We start from the raw sequence: 18,896 nt of genomic DNA, 5'->3' as shown, positions 1-18,896 counted from the left end.
ATTTGAAAAATATAAGCTTAACTTCAGTTGAAGTGCTTAGAAGACAAGGAGAACTTGAAAAGAAATAATTTCTGTTCATCAAGAGCAAGCCACATCAAATCTCTCATATTTCATTTTGTGACAGGGTGTCAGGACTTGCAGGAAGGGGAGAAGAAACAAAGACTTCAGAGACCTCTGGTAGTGTCTGATGGGACACTCCCATAAGGTAGCCAGGGGTGAGGGGATTCCCTGAGCTGCCCAAAGGTAGGACACCACTGCTGGGAAGACCAGCTGTGAACAGGGCACTGCTCTTTGAGCACAGACTGACTGGGCTCTACTGAAACACCTTCCACTGAACCCATCCCAGATCCAGCACCAACTGGGGTTTTTATCCACAGCTTGGCTGATGACAGAGAAAACAGGCTGATTGCCCTGGAAGGCTACACCAAGCTGAGAGGGTCTGAAAGCATGCAGGAGGACAAGATCAGAATTCAAAACAATCCCAATAATTTAGAAGAAACAGTCTGGGAAAAAAAAAAAAAAAAAAAAAAAAAAAAAAAAGGGCACAGTCCAACAAGGACAAGCATGAGGTAATGCAATTTGGTAAGAATAATTAACCAGGCAAACACAAGATAAGGAATGAAAAGCAGAACAACATCTGGAGAAGAATAGTTGAAGGGTTGATGGGATAAAACAAAACAACCATGAGTTGCCTATAGCGAAAGTGAAAAGCACACTCAGTGGGATGTATAAACAAGACCATTGTTTGTAAAAGATACGAAGTAACCCTTAGTCTTCCGAGGGAAAATAGAAGGACAGCAACTTCAGCCCCTTGTCCCAGGTTAAGCAATCACTCCTCACCAAGGATGATGGTCCAGAAGAGAGCAACAAAAGCCACTGCAGACCAAGAATACATGACCTAAAAGACCAAGAATACATGACCTAAAATAGAGTGATCAAAGGAGCCAGTGTGGTTTAATCTATATTAGTAAGGAAAACAGTAGCAACTTCCAAATATCTACTGGCCCACTGCAAAGGACAGAAGGAACTTTTCTGCCTATTCCCAATAAATAAAGAAGAGCAATCCTGAAACTAAACTGCAGAAAAAGACATTTCCGTACGAATCACAAGAAAAACCTAATATGAGGGCTGCTAAATGTCAAACAGATTGTCTGGGGAGCTTAGGAGTCCCTGTCACTGGAGGTTTTTAAGAACCAATAGGACAAACATCTGTCAGGAAGGGGTTGGCTATCAGCGATGCTGCGGAGGGCAGGAGATGGACTGAATGACCTCTCAAGGTCTCCAGCTCTGCCCTGGTCTGTAAATGACCATGCTGGCTGGAAACCTGCTGTGCTGACACAGCCAGCCCGTGTTGGTGTGACCTGCTGCAGCCATCGCCGTGTGCAGCTGACAATCTGTTGCTGCCAGAGGAAAAGGTGAATCCTAGAGAGGGTCCTGCCGAGGACAGGGACAGTGGTACCCAGGGTTCTTATTCTGGCACTTGCAGGAGCGACAGGGAAAAGCTGCTTGTTGAAAAATAAAAGTGTGTCAAAGGACAACACAGCCCAGACTGCCTAGTGGGGTTGGCCACCCTGCTTCTGAAAGCAGGAGGGGCTGCTCAAAGCCCACACAGCACTGCACGCTGCTTTTGCTTTATTTATGAGAGGAAGCTGCAAGAAAAGCCACTGCTCAGTGGAAAGCACAGGGCAGTTCTCAGAGCACTGCTCTGCCCCTGCACAACTACTGTGGTCTGGCACTTCTGTCTGAAAGCAACACACAACAGCAACACCTGTGTATGCAAACATTTTGGCCAGTTAAAAATATCACCAGGAGAAGCAAACCAATCCACTGGTACTGAGGCAGCACTCCTGCATTGCAAACGCCCATCAAACAAACCTCTGCAGGAGGCAGCTCAGGTGGGATTTAAACCACCTCAGCAGCACAACAGGAGAGCCTTCAGTGATGAATGAGGCAGAGGAGTCCAAGCAGCCACCTGTCAGACACCTGCAGCTGCCAGGACAAAATGGCACATCCCAGGCATGTCATCCTGCCCATCAGAGCCAAAAAACCTTCCTCCAGAGCTGCCCCAGCCCTGATGCCTGCCTTGCACTATGTGCAAGCTGCACCTTGTGATGGTGCATGGTGTGCCACAGGATTGCAAATCCATCAAGTCACAGCAAAAGCTGCTTCTCACCTGTAGCAGGGAGAGATGGTTATATAGAAGGGGGAGGAGAGAGTCAAGGCCTGGTTGGTCAGATCACACACCTTTAATGACCTCTAAAAGTGCAGGAACTGGAAGAGCTGAGCAATTACCACAGGTGTAGGAGGTTACACACTCATACACAGTACAGAGACACAATTCAAAAGCAACTGTCAGAATTGTCCTCCAGGTCAGAATAAGTCCAGCGCACAGCTTGAGTGAGAGACTGGGTGGAGAAAAGCAACTATTGTGTTGTCAGAAAAAATCAGCAGCAAGCATCTCTGCAACACCTGCACAGGATCCCTCTGCAGCCTCGGCAGGACAGGGCCCTGCACCTCTGCTCTGCAGCTGCCTACTCAGTGCAAAGCCAGCACCAACATGTGTGTGCCACAGCCACAGCCCTCACACCTGTCCCATATCCACCGAAGTTACTGGACTCAGCATCGAGCCACAAGAGACGCATGCAAGGAAGGCAGAGATGTTCAGATCTCTCCTCAAGAGTTTGCCCAAAGAACCCCCAGCATCTGAGAGTTCCCCACAGTTTCTGGCACTACCACACTCTCACGCAGATTTAACCCACCTGGCTCCCATCGCCCATGAAGGTTTTGGCCATAAACACGGGGGTGCAAAGAAGCACATCACCAAAGCCAGGCCAAGCGCACCCCGACCCGGACAACAGCCCGTCCATCACCCCCAACCCCCCGACCCTCCGTGGGCACCCCTGGCCGCAGCGCACCCGGGGGTCGAGCAGAGACCCCCGCCTGGGACGCGTCTCGCCCGGCCGGGCACGGGCAGCCGCCCCGGGGGTTCCACAGGTACCGCGGGGCCAGGGGCGCACAGAATCCCGCCGAGTCCGCGCCCCGGGGCTCCAGCAGCATCCTGCCCTTCGGGACCCCCCAGCTCCCGCAGGATGCTCGCCGGCTCTGGATCCCAACGCGCCCCCGGGTCCAGCCGGGCTCGACTGGCGGAGACCTCGCATCCCCTCCCCGGCGGCGGGGCGGCGGCCGGGCCCCGCGGAGGCGGCCGAGCCCCCCTTACCTTTGTGCCCGCCGAAGGCGCCGTACCAGGAGAGCGAGAGCAGCGCGCACAGGCAGCCGAGCAGCAGCGTGAGCGCCGTGCCGCTGCGGAGCCTCATCGCCTCCTCGCCGGCGGGGGCGGCCGCATGTCCCGGGCGCGGCGCGGCTCGGCAGCCCCGGGGGCCCCGGCGGAGCGGAGCGGGGAGCGCGGAGCCGAGAGCGGGAGCGGAGCGGGGCGCAGAGCCCGCACCGCCCGCACCGCCCGCACGCAGCGCCCGCGCCGGGCCCGCCGGGCGGGCGGGGCGGGGCCGGGAGGGGCCGGGGCGGGGCCGAGGGGCGGGGCCGAGGGGCGGGGCCGAGGGGCGGGGTTCATGGGCGGGGCCGAGGGGCGGGGCTGAATGGGCGGGGCGGCAGCGAACGAAGGGCGCCCCCGTGCGGGAGAATGCGGGACTACAGAAGGGCGGGGTGAGTGAATGGGAGGAAAGTGAGTGTGAGCGTGAGTATGTAAGTATGAATGTGAGAGTGTGAGAGTGTGAGAGTGTGAGAGAATATGAGATTGAGTATGTGTGCGTGTGTATGAATAAGAGTATGTATGTGAGTGTGTATTTGTGTGAGTGTGTGAGAGTGTGAGTGTGTGTGAGACTATGTGTGCGTTAGCGTGATTGTGTGTGTGTGAGAGTGCGAGTGTGTGTAAGAGTGTGAGTATGTGAGAGTATGTGAGAGTGTGAGTGTGTGTATCAATGTGTGAGAGAGACTGAGTGTGAGAGTGTGTGAGAGTATGAGTGTGTGTGCATGAGTGTGAGTGTGAGTGTGTATATGAGAGTATGTGAGTGTGTGTGAGAGTGTGGGAGTGTGTGAGTGCGCGTGTGTCTGCACATCAGTTTGTCTGCACATGTCTATGTATGAGTGTGTATCTGTGGCTGTGTGAGATTGTGTCTGTGTGTGTGTATGAGTGTGTGTGCCCCTGTGTGTGTGTTTGTGTATCTGTCCATGTCCATCCATATGTGTGTGTACACCTGCACGCACGTGTGTATGTGTGTGCAAGAGTGCACATTCATGAGTTACATGTATAAATGTACATACCTGTATCCTTGGCTCACTCCTGCACCCCTGCCTCCTCATGCCCATCCATATGTCCGTACAAAGCTGCAGATAAATCTGTGGGTGCCTGCGTGGGTCTGTACACGTGTGTGTGTGTGTGGCTGTGTCCATACGTGTCTCGCTGTGTGTCCATATGTCTGTGTGTGTGTGAGCATGGGTCCATCTGTCTGCAGCGTGTGGGGGTGTGCCTGTGCCTGAGCCTGTGCCTGTGCCTGTGCCAGGGTGATGCACATCCCTGCACACAGACCCTGGGAATGGCCCAGTCCCTGTGGTGTCACGGGTGGGTGTCCCTGGGTGGAGGTGTGTGCTCAGCCCCTGTGCACAGGGATCTCCCCACGGCGTGTGCACAGCTGGGGGGTGCAGGATGAGGTCGGGGGCAGCAGCCCCAGGAGTCATGCAGTGCATCCTCTCAGCCATTCCCACAGAAGTATTTCATCTTGCTTAAGGAAACAACATCCAATGTTTATTGAGACAAAATCAGCGCCAGAAGAAATCACAAACGGAAGCTGCTGCCTGGAACGACATTATCCCTCTTCCAAAGGACCTGGCATTCAGGGGTTATGACCTCAAGCCGCTTGCCTGGGTGAAGGACTGAAGAAATCAGATTACAAAATTATTTTGTTTCTGTTTTCTCGTGTTAATGGGTCCAGCTCATTTCATTATAGACTGTACTGTGAGGTCAGGCTCCACAGGCATTTATTTGCCTTCATCATCTGAACGTGTTTCTGTGGGTGGGCATGAGGTCAGGCAGCTCAGGTGCCCGGTACATGGCTACATAATTTCTGAACCAGCAACAGTTGTCACCTCCCATTCCCAGAGCTCTTTTAGCAGGTAAATATTTCTCAGACGTGTCAATACTGTAGGACTGTCTTCCAGCGATCAAAGTCTGTTGCATGAAATGTCTGGATCAATTAGGGTGCAATGTACAGCCAGGGGTGTGCCCGTGCCACAGGCAGGAGTGGCAGTGCTGGGATGTCACCCCAGAGCCATCCCAGGTGCCAGGCAGGGATGAGCTGGGAGCCAGCTGCCCTCCACGGGCACATCTCCTCCCAACAACACTCCATCAGACATGGGAACGCTCCTGAAATGGAAAATCTGCCGAATGGCTCCTCAGGGCCACGCTGCTTCCATCTGGAAGGTGAGCAGTGAAGGGAGCCCAGCACCCAGGAGGGTGCAGGGGCTGCCTCGGGATGCTCTGCGTGCCTCGTTGAGCACAGGAAAAGCACAGGTCACCCATTTCTGCACTCTTGCCTAACTGCATCCTCAGAATTTTCTCCGGTTCGTGAAATAAAGCACGTTTTTCAAATCTCGAAATGGCCCGTCCCGGTGGTTAGGAAACCCGGGGAGGAAATCGGCAGAGGGAGCCCTTTGGACGGCATCAAAAGTTTCTGCCTCCTCCACTGACAGAAAGCAGGGAGGAGCTACAGGGCTGGGCACAGATCGCTGCTCACACGGGGCACATCCTGAGCAGCGAAATGCCCTGAGCAGAACTCTCGGGAATGCTGAAAAAATCCGGGGGGAGTGGCCTAGACTTGTGCATCCTGACCTGGATTTCACAAAGCATTGCCCAAGCAACCCCATCAGAACATGAGTCAGCAGCAGGTCCACAGGAATTAATGGAAACCCCCTGTCACCCCAAAGGTGGCAGACAAGTAAGAGCTGCTGGTAGGGAAATGCTGTAATCCATTAAATGTTAGTTGTCTATTTTCAGAGGTGCAAAATGCTCCCACCATTTGGGATATGCAGTGTGTCTGCAGCAGAAGAGAGGAGAGGAACATTAATAATTTCTCCAAGACAATTAATTAGACTCTTTCCCAAGGATAAAGTTTAATCTAATTTCTGCTGTTCTACTTTGTCTTCATAAAAGTCTGAAGAAATTAATGAGCTTTATACAACCCTCTCATGATAAAAATCTTGGATTCTCTTGGAAAAAAATGAGGATCTAAGCCAAACTGTAGCACCTGACATTTTTCTCTCAGACTGCAAAGGTCTCTTTTATTCTTGAAGTCCATCCCTCTTTCTTCAGTTTTTATTCTGTTGTTAAAGTTTTGAGCAAGTTTTGAGCTTTGCAGAGCAAAGATTAAAATGTGAACTGCATAGATCCAAAACCCTGTCAGAAAATAGAGAGAAAAGGTTTTTTTAAGGTGGTCTCATATTCTTGAACAGTTGATGTTGGCAATGCTGATTGTGCTGCAGAAAAGAGGGGCCTTTGTGAGAAACTCCCATAGCAATCCAGAGGTCCTGAGGCCATTACAAAACTTAGAAAGAGAAAACATTTATTAGGTCTAGGTATAAAAAGTATAGCTGATTTTATCTAGTGCTCTAAACAGCTTGGCCCTCGTGTTTGGTTCACCTTTAGGCTTGATCCTTCCCAGGCTGCTCTATGCAAGAAACAAAATAATTTCATTTTCTGTGTGTTTTATAGGCTGCTACATTCAAATATCACCATGGCTTGTTTCACTGCAGTATAAATGTTTCCAAATCTCCTTAGCCATGAGAGAGGAAGATGACAACAGGGTGCTTTACCTTCAAAGTGTTGACATATTGATGCTTTAACTCAGGGTAAAGCTACAAGTCAGATTCTCAAAACAACCTTTGCCCCGAGCAATTTGCGTAGGTACAAAAATCTCTTTCTCACCTCCAGGAACATAAAATCCTTATGGAACTGCATGACAGCCCTACCATGTTTGTACCTTGTGCCTGCTCTCCACCAGTTCTTCCTATCTGCTCCTCTGTCTCAGGGAAAAAATCGTCCCAGGGTTTTCTGCGCTTACCAGTTTCAGTACAGCAATGGGAATCGCTGCTGAGCCTGTGTAAACACCTGACGTGGCACAGCTAAACTTCAGGAAAGCTCAGCCTCAAAAATGAGACAGCAAAACCTCCCTGCCGGGCTCTCTGCTCTGCGTGTGCCAGTGAGGAAGGAGGGCTCTGCCCCCGAGCATGAGCGGAGCTTTCACTGCGCTGGAGGAGGGCAGCGGTCATGGGACAGGGCTGAGTCACCGTGTCCCGACCCGTCTGGAGCGTCCTGCACCTCTCCAGAAGCCTCTGGAAGGAGCGAGTGGGATCGGGGCACCTGGTGCAGCCCGGAGAGCTGCGAATGGTCCCCCCATCGCCAACTCCATCACCACATCCTTCCTGCCAGAGCCGGGGAAACAGCGACCCAACCCTCCCCTCCTCACCAGGACCGCTGGGACACTGATGGGAGCTCAGGCTGGAGCAATGATCTGGGGGAAAAGTTTTCTCTGGAAAATCCTCGTCAGCCTCTGCTGTGGTTTGCAAAGCAAGGAAAAGATTGGACATTTCCCCTCCTCCATCCCACCTTCTTCCCCCCAGGGCTTTACTGCAAACATAAGAAATTTGGACAGAAAGGATATTTCTGGTGATTGTGCCCTCAGAGCAAAAACCTCACCAAATATTTTTAAACATTTCCCAGCAGAAGTGGGTGTAGAGAGAAAGCAGAGCACTGAAGGGATGCTAATTGCTCCTTTTTAAGCCTTTCCTCTCTAACTTGAATTTTTAAACTCCAGCAGTTTTTTTTCCTGTTCCCTTTACTGCCCCTTTGCTAAATCCATCTGTGAGGCTGGACACAGCCACTGCTTCATGCTGAGAATGCCAAAATCCAGATCCATTGACAAACAGAGGGAGAAACTTGTCAAGTGGATCTGGGAATACAGCACAGCTCCTCATATGGCTCCTCCAGGGGGCTGAGGAACCGGCCAGAGGCAGACACAGGGCTGGAGGAAATAGAGGAGAGCGAGGTCTGAGCTGGAGAAGAACTCGCTGGGAGGAAATCCCCGACCTCGAGGAGGAGACTCACTGAGTCACCCCTGTCCCGTGATCGGTGAGGTAAGCCAACAAAAGACCGGTGAAAGCCTGTTTGCCTTTTTGTAAAAGTTCATGATGTCACACCCAAAAGGCTGAGCGTGACTCAGCATGTCCCACCAGGACAACTGCATTAAAGTGGACACAGAGGAAAACTCAGATTTCTGATTTTATTTTAGCACATTGCTTGATAATTATAAATGCAAAAATAAATTAGCCCGGAGACAGAACTGACATGAAAAGACATAGGAACTTGAAGACAACCCCTGTGCCTCAAACACCCCTTAAATACAGGCAGGGATGGAGAAGGGAATAGGAATTTGAGCTGTCTGGGACAGCAGAAACTCGGAACCTAAGGAATGAATGTACTGGATCTGCGTCTCACAATACCAATCCCTGGCTTTATAGATGAGAAGAAAGTGGCCCTTGGGGTCCTCAGAAGCAGGACATGAGATGAGCATCCTGGAGGTTCTGCTTGGCAAGGCAGATCCAACACTGGCAGAGTATTGGATGTCCTCATGTCCTGCTTCTGCTGGTGCCACCTCTGATTTTATGGAGAAAAAACATAATCCAAAAATGTCAAGTCATCAGCTTTCACTGACAATTTTTAGACATAAGGATACACACAGCAAACAGGCAAAGGGAAGGTTAATGCAATATGGCCTTGCTGCCTGCCCAAACCTTTCAATATTTCCTGCTGTAAAAGCTGCTGAATCATTTCTTACACAGCATCATCCATGCTTCCACCTGGTATGCTGGTGTTTGAACTTTAACCCACTGCCTCACAGTGGAAATATTAGCCATGTCATACCTAGAAACTGAATTTTCTAGAAAATATTTTAACTTAAAAGGGGCAAACTTTTCCACTATAAATACTATTCTCCAGGAAAGGGTTGCAATTTCAACATTGCCACACATATGCCAAAAATGTGTCTACATGAAAGGCCAAGTGTTTTAACATATATACTTTAGCTCAAGAAATGAACTACCTTCACATTGTGGAAATTAAAATTTATGCTTATTTTGATTACAGAAGATGATAAATCATCTCTTAAGTTCTTAGTATCTTAAACTAAGAAATACAGCACCAAGAGTCAGAGTGGTCAGGCCCTTGGGTGAGAGGAAATCAACACCAACAAGGAACCTAATAATCATTGATCCATCATTATTTAATTATGCTTGGACAGCACGGACCGTGTGTTCTGCCAGCTGAACCCTCCCGTGGCCAGATTAAGAGGTCTGTCAACTGTATCTGAACTGTGAAAAAATACTGCTGCCAACCAGCTTGGAAGGGCCACAGCACACCCTCCTTAATGTCAGTTGTGTTTACACCAGTGTCTTTATTTTTAGTCCCCCCTTTCCGAAACGCGGGGTTCAAGGCAGAGTTATTTATTCCTGCCACGCTCGGCTCGCCAAGCGCTCGGGTGGGCGCCGCACGAGCGGGGCTGGCGCGTGGCGCCGCCGCTGCTCCCTGCCGGGCTGGCCCCGAGTGCCATGGAGGGGACAAGTGGCACCGGGATGGCCGAGCCCCGTGCTGGCACATGGCCGGCGGGTCCTGGTGGCCGCTGCCTCTGGTGTGGTGTTTGCCCACCGGCGTGTCTCGGAGGCCACCCAGAATGTCCCCATGTCGCAGCCACTGCCCGCCGCCCCGGCTCCGTAGTGCTTTGCAGACCACCACAGCCCCGCGCCCCCAAACGCTGCTGGCCGGCCCCGGGGCGCAAGGCCGGGGCCGAGCAGGGCAGGGAGCAGACACGGGAATTCGCACGTATCCACAGGTTTTCCCGGCGGCAGGAAAACGTGTCTTGAGCGCTTCCCGTTCGCGCTGGATGGGGACGGAGCGGGAGCAGGAGCCGAACCGGGACCGGGACCGGGACCGGGATCGGGACCGGGATCGGGACCGGGATCGGGACCGGGATCGGGACCGGGATCGGGACCAGGGGCGGAGCGAGACGGAATGAAGGGGCGTGGTCAGTTGTGGGCGTGGTCTGTGCTGTGGCTCAATAAAAGCGCGGCCGCCGGCGCCGCCACCGCAGCTGTGCGCTCCGCCTTGTGTGACTGAGCGTGTCTCGCCTCCCGGCCGCAATTCCTGCTGCGCCACAGCCATGGCGGCGCTGACGGTGAAAGCCTACCTGCTGGGCAAGGAGGAGACGGCCCGCGAGATCCGCCGCTTCTCCCTGCCGCCGCCCGCCCGCTACCGGGCCATCTACGACCGCGTCGCCGAGCTCTTCCAGGGGCTGCTGCGGGCCGGGCCGCCGCCCGCCTTCCGCATGCACTACAAGGGTGAGCGGGGCCGGGGCTGCGCTGTGGGCCGGGCCCGGGGGCTGTGCCGGGGGCGGCAGGGCGCGGGGCTCTGCGTACCCCTCATGGCAGCCGACCGGGCCCTGATCCCGCGCTCCTCCCTTTCTAGATGAGGACGGGGACCTGATCGCTTTTTCCAGCGACGAGGAGCTGGAGTTGGCGATGCCCTACGTGCGGGATGGCGTGTTCCGTGTTTATATCAAAGGTACGGCGGCGCGGCTGCAGCGCACGGCGGGTCTCGCTGGGCGCTGTTGGCGGCGCTCCCAGCACGGGAGAAGCCAGCCCTGGCCCTTCCCCGTGTCCTCAGGGGCCTGGTGCGGCCTCTGCGGGGGAGGTTAAATAAAGGGCAGTGTGATATGACAGAACATGAATCTGAGGTGGGATAAACAAACCACAAGTTTCCTCCTGGCCCTATCAGCTTGCCCAGTGCGAGGATCTGTTGTCATTCTTGTTCCCTGGATACACTAAACTAGCCCTGGTATCTTAAATATTCGCAACAACGCCTTCGTCTTAGTTCCACTTCGCCTGTGCATAGTTGCTGCCTATTCTCTTGTGTTCAGGTATCTACCTCAAAGCTTTATCTGCAGTCCATCTAGTGAGCCACACCTGTTGTCCCCATTCTCATGTTATGCTTCTTGGTATCCGCCTTCCTAACTCCTTCTCCAGAAACATTTTGTTCTTGCAGTGCTTGGGAAGGTAGGATAAGAAGCCAGATGATGAGATGGTGCAGTACTAATCTAAAGTAAGCATGCCAAGAGATATTTAGATTAGACATGCTTGGTTTCAGTTCAAGGTATCTTTGCAAAACCTCTTTGCACGTGGTTTAAGGTCTCTTACATGAGCCTGGCTTAGGTTTGACAGCCAGTATAAAAATAAACTGACCTAGTAAGTCAACACTGTTCTGATGGGCTGTTTGTGCTTCCTCCTCTGCCTGATTTCCAGTCTGTAAATAGTAACTTGTTCTTGATGCAGAGTTTCCTTTCCTTAACAGAGAAAAAGGAGTGCAAGCGGGAGCACCGCTCGCAGTGCAGCCAGGAGCCTCCCCGCAACATGGTGCACCCCAATGTCATCTGTGATGGCTGTGAGGGACCCGTGGTGGGGACCAGGTTCAAGTGCAGTGTCTGCCCAGACTATGACCTGTGCAGCACCTGTGAGGGGAAGGGCATCCACAAGGAGCACAACATGGTGATGTTCCAAAGCCCACTGCTTAATCCATTTGAGGTGAGCAAAATCTGTGGAAGGGAGCTGATGAGTGGGAGGTTCCTCAAATTCAAGTTAGGCGTTTCAGTTGCTCAGAACCCAGTGTCACATGAATGTCACCCTTTGCAGTGGCTCCCCCGAGGACGCTGGCTCCGTAAAATGCGCCATGGTGTCCCACCCTTCCCATGGATGCATTGCTGGGGGTATCCCGGGCCTGCAGCTCCCTGCCAGAACTCGGAGCAGGCCGAAGCCAGCACTGCAGCCCCCAGTGCACCTGCTGCAGAAGGTAAGAGATGCCCTGCTAGACAAGGTGGTGGTGGTGGGGCCTCAGCCTAGCTGAGGTTCTGCAGCACAGGGCAGAGTCTAGGTGGGAAAATAAACAAAGGAGCTAATCTAATTCGCATGAAATAACTGGTACCTTTCAGCACAAAGTATGATTGCTTTAAGGTGTGCAATCAATGAGGATGCAGATAAAGTATCTGGAACCCAACCAAGCTGAGCTGTTAGGTCAAGCATGTCATTGTTCTACTCCAGATCTGCCTTTCAGCATGGCTAATTAGCCATAACAATGCTAATGCTGGCTTTCTGTTCCAGAGGTAGCTTAGTTACTTTTTCTCTGTAGTGCTTTGTTTGTAATGTGTGTGAGTGACAGGAATGAGCACTAAGCTCCTGTGGGGACACACCCTCTGCAGGTGTCCTGTCCCTCTGAGTTTGTGTGCTAACAGAAATTGTTTTTCTAGAAGCTTCTACTAACAGCCAGCCTCAGGACCCCAATGTCACCTTCCTAAAGAATGTTGGGGAGAGTGTTGCAGCTTTTCTGAGCCCCCTGGGTAAGTGACCTACAGTTTGTTACCAGTCCCTGGACTGGCTTTCAGGTCTGTTTAACAGGAGCAGCAGTCAGTTTTTGTGACTGGTCTTGGAACAACTTCCTGTCTCCTAAGCCTCAAAGGCTTAATTTGCAGTTGCATACTAATAATGCTTAGAACAGCCACTCAGTACCTTTTCTTTGAGAGAAAATGAGGAAAGATTTCATTAACATGTCAGCACTGTAACACTATCTTCAAGTCAGTGGTGACTCTGGATTTTACCTGGTTTCTGTGGATGTAGATACAACTTTTGCCCTGGCCCTTTAAGTACTTGGCTTGTCTGTGTAGAGGAAGATGACTATTTGTACTTAGCTACTCTTTATTAAAGAAGGCTTTGCTTTTGAATTCCTGCATGCTACATGGCAAATTGTAGGATGATAGAAACCCTAAGAGTGTAGAGCAGGATTAATCTGTTTAGGACTGCACTTTGTAAAAACATCTTAAAACTCTGCCCATCTCAAATGCTTTTCTAGGTATTGAAGTTGATATTGATGTGGAACATGGAGGACAAAGAAGCAAAGTGACTCCCACTTCCGCCAACCAAGAGAAGACCAGTGCTGAGGCAACCAGCAGTGCTCCAACCCAGAATGTTCAGACCAAAGCAGACTGGAATAATACAGAGTCTGCTGCACAAGTAAACATGATTGCAGAACAGATCCAAGATATGGTGGTAGATCCTGTGCCCACACAAATGGAAGATGGCAGCCTCCACTCCCAGGTACAGGAACTATGACAGTAATTGAATATAATCACTTAGCACACATGGTGGGAGTGAATATTAAGATGAGAGAAGTTTAAGTGATACAGAGCACCTATACAGATTTACAGCAAAGGTGGTGGTGGGACTGCTTGTGGATGGAATTCTTTATATTAAAGGTAAATAGCAGGAGTGTGCATCCTGCCTGGAAAGCACTATAGCACCTGGACCTTTTTTTTCCATTTCAGGAACACAGTGAGTCTAGCAGTTCATCGGGGGGTGAGGAGGACTGGACCCACTTATCATCCAAAGAAGTGGATCCTTCCACAGGTGAGCTGCAGTCTCTGCAAATGCCAGACACAGACGGTCCCAGCCCCCTGGATGTGCCTCGGGATCCTCCCCAGCCAGGACCTACAGGACTGCGAGAAGCTGCTCTCTACCCACATCTCCCCCCAGGTAGGAGAGAGTCTGCAGGTTTTGTACCCAAGAGCAACTTTGGCTTGAGAACTGCCAACTTGATCTGCCACAAGCAGACTTGTGTTAGAGGTGGTAGAAACCAAGGTTGTGTAAATTAGAGCTAAACCTGTCCCTGACTTGGGCAGCTTTGACACCTCTTGCACTCTGTTATGATCAGGTGGTTCCTCTCTTGAATGTGAACTGCTAAGTCTTAACCACGTCTGACAGGCTGATAGGCCATTGGAGCAACATATGAGAGAGGTGCTGTCCTCAATCCTTTCCTTGCTGTGTACTGCTCAAGAGTTTTTTAATGCAGGATGTGGACCAGTACATCCTGTGGCTTTAGGGCAGCACTGAGTCCCACAGCAAGGCCAGCTGAGCCTGACTAAGCACTTTCCTTCGCTCTGATAATATATTATCTCAAACATCTACACTCCTGGGAGACAAGAGCATGTCACTTCCTCTCAAAGAGTGCTAGTAAAGCCTTGCCTGGTTTTGCAATTATATGAAATAGCTGAACTTTAAACTATTCTTCTTTTCACAGAAGCTGACCCTCGCCTCATTGAGTCCCTGTCCCAGATGCTCTCCATGGGCTTCTCTGATGAGGGTGGATGGCTCACTCGGCTCCTGCAGACCAAGAACTGCGACATTGGGGCAGCACTAGATGCCATCCAATATTCTAAGCAGCCACCTCACTTGTAGTAGTAACAAAAAGCACTTTACTAACTGAAAGCATATAACGCAGCATGAGTTACTGTGGTTCTTCATTTTTCCTACTCTGGGTTTCTGTCTCATGTTCTTAAGTGCTTGTAGAATGGAGGAAAAATAAATACTACTGCATGTGATATGTCTGAGTGAGTATTTCAGTATCACAGCTACATTTTTACAGATGAGGCTAAAAACATGAAGCACTTCAGGACTGCCTTTCTGCACATACTTTAGGCTACACTTGGGAAGAGAAATCCAGTGCTTTGTTGACTCTAGAGCTTGCTCCCAGCTCTGGAAGAAAGGGTTGCTATGGGAGATTTCTACAACGCTGTCATTTGGGGATAAAGAGCTGCAGTTAGTAAGGAGGAGTCAATCACAGAATTTAATTGTCAGGCCAGGAATCCTTAAAGCCTGGGAGCTCTCTCCCCAAGCTGACCTACTTCCATTACTATTTCTAGCTGCTGAGGTCGCTAGACAACATTGTAACCTGAGAGCAACAGTCTCTTCCCCCTCCTTCCCTTTTCCCTAAATGCAATCTCATGCAAGTAAGCAACTTTAATAGTGCATCTCTCTATGGCTTTGAAACCATCTTTAAGTTTAAAACTGTCTCAGTAAATAACACAGCAAATGCATTAGAGACAAGAAAGACAGGCCAAAGATGCCTGAGCTTATCAGAGATCATCATCAAACTCCTCACCTGTGCAGAAGAGTTGCTCACGAGCAATGTTACTCAGCTTTGGCCCAGGATTAGAGTTAACAAAGCTGTTTGCCTTCCCCATTGTATCCAAGCAGCCCCTTCCTGCAGTGTTCTCTGCAGCAGATCCTACCCCGAGGACCCGGCTGTGAGGTTTTCTGAGCACATCCTCAACAGAGCAACTGCTGCTGGGCAGTCTCCAGGCCAGATCCTCAGTGCTAGCAACACGCTTTTTAAATTCAAAACCTGTACCCTGAGGCAGAGTTATTCCAGCCTGTCCTGAGCACCTCCAGGCCCCACCAGCAGTGGTGCTGTCCAGCCCCACACCTCCACTGCTCTCCTGTAGTGCCATGGCCACTGCAGCAGAATTTTCACTAGAGCTGTCAGATAATGAAAGAAATTTTCCCCACTTGGATGGCTTGGTACAAGCAGCTGGGGGCTGTGTGTTCTCCTCAGGCACCACAGACTCAGAGAGAGCAGGAGCCACACTGCCTCCAGAACCAGCAGCTCCATCATGTCCATCAGGTACTGCTACAAAGCACTTCTTGCACTGTAAGAAGAGAGAGAACTTAGTTATAAATGCAGCATAGAAGCATTAAAAGTGGCACCTATTTAGGAAAAGCCAAACCTATCAGAAACCCCCAACACATTTTTTTTTTCTCTCCAGTCATTCATTGGCTTGCTGGAGAGGAGCAGAGAAAGACTTACAAAACTCAAAATGATGATGATACAAAAGAAGTCAGGAGCATCTTCTGTAACAAATACCTCAGTGGTTTTAACTTTTTTGGCTTCATAGACAAGCTGAGAAACTCCACTTTCTTCTGCATGCTCTGGAACATCACTGGAGAGGAAGCATTTGGGAGGTTTCCTGGCCAAGAAAGAGGACAGATTAGATCCACTGATTTTTCTAACAGATTACTGGAGAGGTTCATAAAATGCATGGCTCTTTATCCCCAAGTACCAAACCCCTGCTCAATTCAGGTCATACATTGCAACCTGCACCTTAGCTCAGATTTCAGAGATGAGCTCCCTCCCACACTTCCAAATCAAGTGTCACCACTCAGGGGCAGGAATTGCAAAACCAAGTTCTCTCTGTACCTTTGTTCTCCCACGGTGTTCTTTCTCCGGGAACAGAACTGTTGCCTTTCCAGAGCTGCCTCCTCCTCCTCATCTTCCTGATCCTCACTCTCCTGGTCCAGATATTTACTCCAGCGACTACCTTCTGTCCTTACCTCCTACAACACTGGAGAATTACTAAAAACAGCAAAACATGGGGCTTCTCATTTTTGGTATTGTTACACATATGCCAAGTGCCTCAAATCATGAATCAGTTTAGCACATGCTCCTGTATCGTGTTCCCAGGTTCAGTCCCCAGTGGAGCAGTTTCTGTGTACATCTCCCTCTGTCTCTGCAGGAGCCTCTCTGATTTCATTCACCATTTCAGCTCTCTGAACCATATAAAGGGATCACTGGTTTCACCCAGAACAGAATGGGTTTGTATTTACCTCACCATTGTAGGGATCTTACCTGCTGGAGTGAACTGTCCTCATATTGTGCTGCTCTATTTTTGCTGTCATTTACAGAGTCTTCTACACACCTAAAATAGAGGTTTAAAGTACAATTTCTAGAGCACACTCCTGTCTGTTGATTAATAGGCTTCAAATCACCCAGTCACAGCACAAGGGATTGAATAGAAAGCATGGATAGGAACACTGGACAGGAGACATATCAGAAAAAAAAAGCCAGGATCTATGGAAAAACTTATGCCAAATTAATTATTTGCAAGATACACTGCACAAATACTTGATTACGTCTAGCTAGAGGCTCTAGTTAGAGCTCTCCTTGTTGCTATACAAAGTTGCAAGTTTGATCTAAAGCAAATAATTATGAAATGATAAATTTTAGTTGGTCATAGGTAGGGATATAAGAGTGTTTGTTTGGTACAACAGTTTAAACTCACTCATTTTATCCCATGAAAGCAAGGAAAAGGGAAGTTGTTTCATAAAGTTTTGAATTTCACAATTGAGAATAAAAATAGCAACACTTTTTGATAAAGTGAACAATGAGTTTTCTTGCCCAAGCTTAACTGTGAAGCACTGTGTAGTCAGAACTAAGTTACATAACTACCCTTGACCAATCTCTGAAAATAACTGAATAATAAGAAGGCTGGACCAGTTCAAGACCACTTCAAGATTAGATGATTTATAAACAGATTCAGAAGTGAAATAAACAGGAAGCTGCTACTCAGATTTTCCAACCCAGCAGGAATTACACTGAAGTGTTTGCACTGAACAAGACTTTCATCAACAGCAGCGATTACTCAACAGATTCACAGTGTGAACCCCTTAAGTGCCAATAGGCAGCAGCTTTTCAAATGGAGGTTTTCTGAGGATGTAATCTGATGAGGACTGTAATCTGTAAAAGGGGCATCTCCACAGTCAGCTCATCAAACAGCACATAAGAAAGATCAAATTAAAAAAAAAAAATCAAACACCAACACAACAACCCCAAACCTTATTGTGTACATATTAATGAGTAAAGGCCTGACCAACACATGCTATTGATCACTTATAGTTATCTCAAAGAAATCCTTATCAAAAGAATCATGCTGGGACACTAAATCCCCAACAAAGAGCTTGTTCCTGTGAAGTGAGGCCACAACCTGCACGGTCCAGGCTTCTCAAGAGGCCAGAAAACCTTCCCTGACACGCTCAGGTGGCCAACAGGCCCGCAGGGTGTGAAGATGCACGTCAGCTGCTGCACATCAAAAGCAAGGAGCAGGTGCAGGTTAAACACTCAGCGGGTAAACGAGTTAAACGAGCAGGAGAAGGTTAAACTCTGTACCAAGATGTCCAACCAAGCGCCTCCTCGGCTTCACCCTGCAGCAAGTTCAGCTTCTGGACGTGGCGCCTGCACTCCAGGCCCGAGCCCTGCCCATAAACCTGCACAGAATGAATGGGGACAAGGTGAGGGAGCAGCCAGAGGGGCACAGCACGAGGTGAGGGGACAGCCCCGGTGTCACGGAGGTGAGCGGACAGCCCCGGTGTCACCGAGGGCCAGCACAGGCGGCTGCGGGTGCAGGGCTGCCCTCACCTTCTGCAGGGTCTGCCGCTGGCCGCACACGCTGCAGCTCCACCGCCCGCTGCGCTTGGCCTGCGAGGGCACAGAGGGGTCGGTCAGAGCCCGGAACGCACCGGCCCCGTCCCGTCCCGTCCCGTCCCGTCCCGTCCCGTCCCGTCCCGTCCCGCCCGGCCCCACCTGCTGCCCCTGGAAGCGGCGGCAGCGGCAGCACCGCAGCACCCAGAACCGCTGCGCCATCGCCGTCACGTGACCCGGCGCCAGCCGCCAGCGCCCCCCGGCGGCGGCACCGGGGAATGACACACGGGGACAGCGACACCGGGCACGGACACGGTTGGTCCGTGTTATGTAAAAAAGTAAATCTACAGAGTAATAAGGAAAAGGGGGAAAAGAGGGAAAAAAGAAGACGGGGAAAGAAAGGTGGGGTAAGGGGAAAGAAAAGAAAGAAAAAAAAAACCCAGGAAAAAAGTAAAGGAAAAAGAGAAAAGATACAAAAGAAAATTAAAAAAAAAAAAAAAAAGGAAAAAAATGAAAGGAAAAAGGAAGGAAAGCAGAGTGCAGTCACACCAAGTCTACTTGTTGGAAAATACACCAAGTTTAAATATTTTATATAACTTTAGTCGGGGTTTCATTCTTTGCTCCTGGGGGAATTTTCTTTCCAAAGGATTGTTTCATCACTCAAGGTGTGATGAGCTTAACATCTCAGCAGAGTGGGAATAGCACAGAAGATACACAAAAGATAAGGACCATAAATGACCATCAACACCAAGCATCAGCCCTG

At 50.2% G+C, this 18,896-nt stretch overlaps 3 protein-coding genes across 4 annotated transcripts in view; 1 reads left to right on the top strand and 2 right to left on the bottom strand.

Annotated features, from left to right (window-relative positions):
• The window catches only part of MGAT4B (alpha-1,3-mannosyl-glycoprotein 4-beta-N-acetylglucosaminyltransferase B), a 50,102-nt gene extending 46,601 nt beyond the window's left edge, over positions 1 to 3,501 (bottom strand). The window contains exon 1 of the mRNA XM_056502339.1: positions 3,218 to 3,501. Coding sequence (XP_056358314.1) covers positions 3,218 to 3,314 — 97 coding nt within the window. The 5' untranslated portion in view covers positions 3,315 to 3,501. The remainder of the gene's footprint in view (positions 1 to 3,217) is intronic.
• Positions 3,502 to 9,744: 6,243 nt separating this feature from the next.
• Positions 9,745 to 14,480, top strand: SQSTM1 (sequestosome 1). 2 transcript variants are annotated; one of them, XM_056502108.1, is made up of 8 exons: positions 9,745 to 10,398; positions 10,526 to 10,621; positions 11,408 to 11,637; positions 11,746 to 11,902; positions 12,357 to 12,446; positions 12,956 to 13,200; positions 13,428 to 13,635; positions 14,180 to 14,480. In XM_056502108.1, exons 1-8 carry the CDS (start codon positions 10,221 to 10,223, stop codon positions 14,335 to 14,337), a joined length of 1,362 nt encoding a protein of 453 aa, XP_056358083.1. In that variant the 5' UTR covers positions 9,745 to 10,220; the 3' UTR covers positions 14,338 to 14,480. The 2 variants fall into 2 exon arrangements, with proteins under 2 accessions (XP_056358083.1, XP_056358084.1); XM_056502109.1 differs by lacking the exon at positions 12,357 to 12,446 and having other exon boundaries at positions 9,939 to 10,398.
• Positions 14,481 to 14,917: 437 nt separating this feature from the next.
• MRNIP (MRN complex interacting protein) lies at positions 14,918 to 18,371 on the bottom strand. Its single transcript, XM_056502110.1, has 7 exons — positions 18,296 to 18,371; positions 18,131 to 18,190; positions 17,882 to 17,979; positions 16,565 to 16,634; positions 16,136 to 16,272; positions 15,803 to 15,905; positions 14,918 to 15,587 (listed from the first exon to the last, which is right to left on the bottom strand). Exons 1-7 carry the CDS (start codon positions 18,353 to 18,355, stop codon positions 15,015 to 15,017), a joined length of 1,101 nt encoding a protein of 366 aa, XP_056358085.1. The 5' UTR covers positions 18,356 to 18,371; the 3' UTR covers positions 14,918 to 15,014.
• Between the last annotated feature and the right edge of the window lie 525 nt (positions 18,372 to 18,896).

The sequence above is a fragment of the Oenanthe melanoleuca genome, chromosome 13, assembly GCF_029582105.1.
Source record: "Oenanthe melanoleuca isolate GR-GAL-2019-014 chromosome 13, OMel1.0, whole genome shotgun sequence".
In the NCBI taxonomy this organism is placed as follows: Eukaryota; Metazoa; Chordata; class Aves; order Passeriformes; family Muscicapidae; genus Oenanthe; species Oenanthe melanoleuca.
This window is presented reverse-complemented; position numbering and strand designations above follow the sequence as displayed.